This window comes from Crocodylus porosus, unplaced genomic scaffold (assembly GCF_001723895.1).
Source record: "Crocodylus porosus isolate Cpor-Errol unplaced genomic scaffold, CroPor_comp1, whole genome shotgun sequence".
Lineage (NCBI taxonomy): Eukaryota > Metazoa > Chordata > Crocodylia > Crocodylidae > Crocodylus > Crocodylus porosus.
The window spans coordinates 45,538,037-45,545,595 of NW_017728951.1; the positions used below are offsets into that span (position 1 = coordinate 45,538,037).

General features: G+C 44.7%; 1 protein-coding gene across 1 annotated transcript in view; it reads right to left on the bottom strand.

Moving 5' to 3' along the window:
- KCNMA1 (potassium calcium-activated channel subfamily M alpha 1) overlaps positions 1-7,553 on the bottom strand; it is a 997,979-nt gene extending 990,426 nt beyond the window's left edge. Inside the window, exon 1 of the mRNA XM_019555536.1 lies at positions 7,253-7,553. Coding sequence (XP_019411081.1) covers positions 7,253-7,531 — 279 coding nt within the window. The 5' untranslated portion in view covers positions 7,532-7,553. The remainder of the gene's footprint in view (positions 1-7,252) is intronic.
- Positions 7,554-7,559: the final 6 nt, after the last annotated feature.

The window sequence follows — 7,559 nt, forward strand, 5'->3', positions numbered from 1 at the left end:
AAACTAGTTTGAGATAAACCTGGTTGAATGTAGTATCAGACTTAACTGATTTGGCTCAGACTGGTTTATGCAATGTCTGTCCCAGACCCTTTGGTGGTTTGAGATAAACCATACTCCCCCAGCATCCAGGCATATTCTCTGGGCTGGGCTGGGCTGGGCTGGGCCAGGCCGGGATGAGCTGGGTTCGGCTCTCTGCTCCACAGCAGGGCTGGCCTCTCCCCTCTGCTCTGGCTGCACCTCCCACAGACTCTGCAGGTGTCTGCCTGACTTCTGCTCCCCACCTCCCCTCCCCACTCTCAGCTAAGCAGGCATTTCCCTGTCCCTCACAGACACCTCTCAGTATTAGCAAGCAGACCACATGCTGGCTACCTCCAAGCTGTGGCACTCAGGATAAAGGCAGAATCAACAGATAGCTGGTAATGTCCTTCTGTTGTTTTTTTAATAGGCTGACAAACCCTGAGTTAGGGGTAATAAACATTCCCTGCTGGGCTGGTGGGAGGAATCCCTCCCTAATCAAAGCGTTCTGGCCACCTCACCACATCCCTCACCCCCCTCAGCTCAGCTATTTGCAAAGGAAGGGAGGGCTGCTGTAGCACCCCCTGGCTTCTAGTCAGATCCACTGCAGGCACGTGCCTGCATTTCTAGGCTGAAAAGGAAATGTCTATCCACCTCCAAATCAGTTCAAGCTTTGCAGGTTAGACTAACCTGCAAAGATTGAATCAATTCAGGCTCAGTCTTTCTGAATATCTGTCCCTAGCCAAGATGGCCAGGAAAAAGGAAAGAGTTAAACCTACTAAATGGAAACAGTTTTGTAGGGTTCTTTTCCTCTTCTTGTGTGGAAAATCTGACCTTAAAGCAGTGAGTGCAGCTAGTATACATCCAAGGTAAATAAAATAAAATAAAATAAATGTGAACAGTATAAAGGTTGAAAGTAAATTAAATCATTTTATAGTTTTTAATCATAAAACTGTTAATATAAAAAATTTAAAATGTCTTTATGATTAATTCCATTATTTTTATTCAGGGTCTGACTCCAAAAGCACATTGAAGTCAGTGGAATGGTTTCCAGCAAATAGCAGATCAGGCTTTCAGATTCCATAACTCCCAAACTGACAAACATGGACACTATATCACTTCAAGGCAAACTGATCCTTACACATTACAACAATGAGCATTCATTTAAACAGAATCATGGATGCTGTATATGGGAATAAAGTGGTCCTTTCCTCTGCTCAAACCTGGCACATTCTAATAAGTAAGAATATCTACAGGGTATAAAACAGGGAAATATAAGTCTACTAGAGTTGGCCAAATAATGTAGTCAATCAGCTAGAGAAGTAGGATTATCATTTGACTAATCCATGCATTAATAATTTGAGTAAAAAAAATTTGTAACAGTTCTCCCAAGTCCTATTTCCACCAGTAGAGGCACAAGTACTAGGTGTGGAGGGTGTGGGTGTGAGGTGAGGAATCATGTGAGTGTGTGGATACGTGTGGTGTGGGGGGCTGTGTGTGGGGTGAGGATGGCTGGGGTATGTGAGAGAGTGTGGGGGTCTGTGTGTATGGCGGTGTGAGGGGGTGCGGGTGCATGTCTATGGTGAAGCGTGCATGTGGGACTCACCGTATGAACACATACAGCCCCTCCCTCCCTCCTTACAGACACATACTCACACAGTCCCTCTCTACATACACATACCCCCCACCCTGCCAGGATACCAGTCCAGGCCCATGCTCCCACAGTCTGGCGATGCAGCCACGTGGTGTTGGAACAGTGCGGCAGCAGGAAGGCAGGGAAATGGCTGGGGCAGAGCTGGCCTGCTATGTCTTGCTGCTGGCTCTCCCTGGATCCTACTGTCCCTGACTCCTGTCATCTCTGACATGCAGCCAGAAGCAAGTAAATATTAAATTTCTAGTTTTTTAGGGGGTGTGCAAGCCAGACAAAATTGCCTATCAGGCCAGATCTGGCCCACAGGCCATATTTTGCCTGCCCCTGAACTAGCTGTATTGAATTAAGACATAACAGTCAACCAATTCAGGCCCCTTGGATTGGGATCATTAGTAGTTGTTTGGCATGCTGCTCACCACATGCTGCATACTCTGAAAATGTGTTTCAGTAAAGAGCTCTGATGACAGAAAGTCACAACTCACTTTCCTGCAACTGCCTGCAGAGCACTCTTGCTTTTTAGCACAGAATTCTAAACAGTACCATAAAAATCTCTCCTATTCAGATGGTTTAAGTAGTGGGATAGATTACTGGAAAAGGTCCTTTAAGAAAACTTGAAGCAATGCCTCACAATCCACAGGTACTGTGGATTAACATGCAACCATTAGACCGGGGGTAGGCAACCCCCAGCATGAGTACCAGAGCATGGCATATAAAGGCCTTTTGTTTGGCACTTGCACCTCGGGATAGACAGCAAGGAAGGGGCCAGGACTACAGTGTCACAACAAGGATAGGGCCCCTTGTGGCTCCCCCGCTGTCCACCCCAGTACGCCAGCATCTTACAAGTCGAGGTTGCAGGCATTTTTGACACTCTGCCCAAAAACGTCGCTGACCCCTGCATTAGACGAGGTCTCTACCAGTTACATTTTGGGTGAGTAGACTAAATTTTTCAGTGAATTTCCATGTAGGGTTTGACACTGACTTCATTTTTCATGCAGGAATCCCATATGCGTTAAAGCTGTGTATGTGGACCAATATTATTAAAAAGTTCCAAGTTCTTTATTACAGGTGCTTCTTCAAAGGTGCTAAGCTGGGAAAACGTGTCGTGTCTAATGATTTCTATAGTGAAACTCACACTTTTGCAATGCATTGAGGTAATTCAGTGTGATATTAAGAACTTTCCCCTTAATTTTGGGGCTGTAAACCTTTTCAAGACACAGAGCTTTTTCCTTTCTAAACTCATTTCTTGCAAGACCTGGTGCGTAGCTAGAATGATGTCAAATCCAGATAGTGATCAGGTCAAGGCTTCCCAAAGGGCTTTATATTTGTTTCAAGCCCTATCTACATCTTGCTTGGGGTTTGTAATCTTCACCCACATTTTAAAATATCTAAATAAATTTGGTATAGGGAAAAGATACTTACAAGCTTTGGAAACTTGAAAATATTTTTTATGCGCAGAAGAGTTATGGCTTAGCCAACAGCAGCAAGCCTTTCAGCGTACAGTACCTAATTGCTGTTTCAGAAGAACAAAGAAAAAGGTAAAAGTAGTTAGTCTTCATAGCCCTTTCAGTCCTTGACCTCTCTAGTGACATGTCCACAATTGCCAACCTGTCCACTACAGACTGAATTAAGACTCACCAAGTAATGTTATATAAGCCACCTGACAGCCACAAGATGGTAACAGTTCAATTACAGTTCAGAGAAATGCACTGCAATCCACTACTAATTTCATGAGCCATCTAGTCTTCTATTATTCCTGTGCCTCAGTCCAGTATTTCTTGCAAACAAGAAAGAAAACCAATGCACAAGACTCATGTACAAGAATACATAAAATATATTTAGGTATTTAGTTTTGGGGAAGGCCTTCAGGTAGAGAAAAGAAGACTTTCCACTGATAAAGAAAAAGCCAAAAATCTGTCTATATGCAGCATGACTGAAAATGATGGGGCTTTCTTTCCCAAGTGATTTTTTTTCTTTTTCATTGACAAACTTTTCCAATTTAAGGTTTTGGTTTTAGACAGATAAAAGCTAAAATATTCAAGGAAAAGAAATGGTTTCCAAAAATATCCTTCTTTCATTAAAAATCTAAGTTTCTGTTGGAAGAAGTTTCAGCCAGCTTTAATTCAATATGCTTTATTACACTCTTGTACTAAAGTAAACGGCCTAAAGGATTTTCAAAGAAAGCTTTACTATCACTTTCAGGCCCTCAATAGGTATGTCAGCTCCAGTCCATCTATAATTGTTACACCTTTGGATTTGATATTTATATCATAGGTAGGCCAAGGGAATTCCCAAAAACATTTGTTTTCACAGAAAATAACTGCAAGCATGATGGACTGGCACCCTGCCAGTGGGGTTTTAGAAGGCAGAGGACATAGTACCTTAGGGTACTAAAGATACAATGATCAAGGTCCCCTCTGCCCAAAGGTTACAACACCTACTTAACTGCACCTGGCAGGCAGCTTCACACAAGGGTGCCCGTTCACTTGCACAATCATGCAAAACCTGTGGAAATGACAAGTCTTAAGTCTTGCCCTTCCATACACCTGTGCAAAGGCCTGCTACTGCCTGGTTTATCAAGAACAGATGAACAGCAGCTGCAGAGCTAATACAACACAGACATAGCAATGAGATGCCCCACCCTAAACGGGCAAAGGGTGCAATCAGTTTATACAAAGTATGACACTGGATATTTGTTTTTTCTTCTACTATGCCATTAACAATAGAGCAATTAACATGATCAGAGTCCAAACCACCTCACTCAAATTGCAAATTTTCCTTTTCTTAATACCAGTCTAAGAATGGTTTTGTCAAAGGACATAGACAAGCATGCCACAACTAATGTTCTCTTCCAAAAAAACCCCAAAAGAAATATCTACATCCTTCTTAGGATAGAGAGCTCAATGCAAACTTAGAAAAACAGTATTTTCTAAACCTCTAAGTGAATTTAACAAAATGAAAATTACTGTATGATGTACTTGTTAAAGAGAAAATATTATTGGCTAGAAATTGCAGCAACTTATATTTCCTGAAGCATTGATATAACGGTCAAAACAAATGTCATTCAGTTTTGCAAATTTTTAAATTTGTGCCCAATAGCTTGTCAAACTTTTATCCCAAATAAAAGTTAAAATAAAAAACCTTTGACCTTCAACCCCGCCACAAAAAAAACCAAGAAAAAAGCCAAAGCCCTTACCCCCCACAAAAAACTAATCTTTCAAATTAAGGATAACAGCCAATAACTCTTACTTAAATAACTACACAGTAAAAATGATAATATTAATAAATATGAACAGCACAAATTGGCTTCGGAATTCTGAGGAGAATTCAAGCACACGTTTTCTTTTCCCTTTGACTCTCCATACCCGTCCCTAAAACAACTGCAGCAGCATAAAGCGTTACACACGGATAATTTTAAATATCATTTTTTTTAAAAATCCAACCCCACTGCAAACACAAATCAATTTAAAAATACATCTAAAGTACACAGCCATTAAAATGAAGTAAGTTCCTAAAGTGAAGCTGAGAGAATCCTACTGGGCTTTATACTGGGGCTCTAAAACATAAAATATGGTAATTTCTTTGCTACTATTAAGAATAAGATGCTGTGGAAATTCCTGGAACCTGAATGAACGCAGTGTCCCACAGCTGTTGGCACTGTAATTCTGCTCCTTATGACTATTTGCCATAAAGTCATAGAAATTAGAGATGGGAAAGATCTATTTGAGATCACTGAGACTGGTGGTCATGTAGATGCAAAGTACAGGATATCCCAGATTTTCCCTGCTCCCAGCCCATCAAGAAGAAAATTGGATGGTGAGGTGCCAAGGCTCACCATTACCTACAGGACATTACATACATGTGAATGAGCACATTCACACACATCTATTGCAGCAGTAGCCTTATTGGCAGCCCTTCCTATGTGGCCCTGTCACACACAGCTTTTGCAGAAGTTTTCATTTTTTATTTCACCCAGTCCTTTTTGTGAGCAGCTGTGTGACCTTTTAGCAGCCAATCATGCCTTCTTTATGTATCCAGAACCCCAACCTCAGTATACAAAGAATGCAAGATTGCAACCTTTCTAATTATCCCTTACCAAAGCGGCCTAAAAAGGCGTATATCTCCCTTTGCCTGCAAAGACCTCCCTCACCTCTTCCACAGACTGCTCTTCATGGAGCTGACTATTGTAGCTTGGAGATTTGAAGTAGACATTAGTGGATGAAACGTAAACCCTGAGAAGACTCACACCTAAAAGGATCAAAACGTGAAGGAAACTGTTCAACTAAACAGCATATTACGACTTGCAAATAAACGCATGGTTAGGATATGGTTTTCCTAACTTTCTTTAAGAGATGTGTGAACCCGTGGGTGAAAAAGCTGAAGGGTCTATGAATAAGCCATTTGCCAAGATACTGGCATACTCTGACTTTAGACTCACAGGTGAAGATGCAGGCAATGGCATCACTTGCCTCCTAGGATTGTCCATAGCTTTGCCTCTCACACAAATGTAGTTCACTCTCAGCAGCTAAGGCTACTAAAAATGCGTAAAGGGAACTCAGGACTCTTCTAGCCAATTCCCTCTCTCTCAAGAACTCGGATTTCTTTTCATGGGAACCAGCATTTTGCCAAACATGCAAATACATACACGTTAATTTTCATAAGAGTTGAGTGCTACAGTTCTGTGATGCCTGAAAAACCTCTCCTCTATCAACTCACATTCAGGGTTATGTTATAAATGAAAGAAAAATTAAAGAAAGGCCATCAGCTGATACTTCTTCTGCAATGCGAGCTTGCAGAAACATAGGAAATTAGGGTTGGAAAAGACCTCTGGAGATCATGTAGTCCAACCCCTGCTCAAATCCCCAACTATCTCATCCCAGCCATGGCTTTTTTACCCAGGTCTTAAAAGCCTCCAAGGATGGAGATTCGGCCACCTCTCTGAGTAACCCGTTCCAGTGCTTCAGCACCCGCCGAGTGAGAAAAAGTACCTGCTTCTTCTCTAATCTAAACTTCTCTGGCTGCAACTTGAGCCCATTGCTGCTTGTCTTGTCATCTGCCACCACTGAGAACAGTCCAGCTCCGTCCCCGTCGGAGCCCCCCTGCAGGGAGCTGAAGGCTGCTGCTAACCCCCTCTCAGTCTCGTCCACACGAAAGCCCGGGTCCCTCAGCCTCTCCTCCCGAGCCCTGCTCCCCAGCCCTATAGGCTTGAGTGAAAACTCGCCGTTCACCCGCGGGCTGAAGTGCGGCGCGCAGCCCGGGCGACGACCCCGACCCGGGCGAGCCCGGCACTCCACGGAGCAAATCCCCTGACGGGTTGCATCGCTCTGTTGCTTTCTTTGGGGCGACTCAAGAAGTCGTGATTTGATCCGCCGGTGCTGTGGGGGATAGCAAAGGGCCCTGCGTTAAAGCCTGCCAGCACCCTAGCAACCAGAGCTGAAGCAGGCAGGGCTCCGTTTGCCAGGCAACAACACAAGGCGAGACGAGCCGGATGCCCGCGCCCGCCCAGGCACCCGCGGTGGAGCGCGGGCAGGCGGCGCCGCTCCCGCTCGCTGGACAGCGCCGGCCGCGGCCCGGCGCCGGGGCGCTTACCTTGCTCTTGCCGCCGCAGTGGCAGCACACCGTCCACAGGTACTTGAGGGTCCGCCAGAGCAGGATGATAAAGAGTCCCCCAAAGAAGGTGACCATGGACGAGGCGAGGAACGCCCACCACATGCGCTGGCCGCGGCTGTCGCAGGGCACCTCCATGGTCACCGGGATGATGAGCGCATCCATCTTGGGCACGTGGACGGGGGACGAGGCCGCGTCTGCGTTGAGATGGTTCGCGTTGAGATTGTGACTCATTCTAGGGCCGCCGCTGCCGTTCGCCATCGCTAGCAGCGCGCGGGGGCTCCGCGCA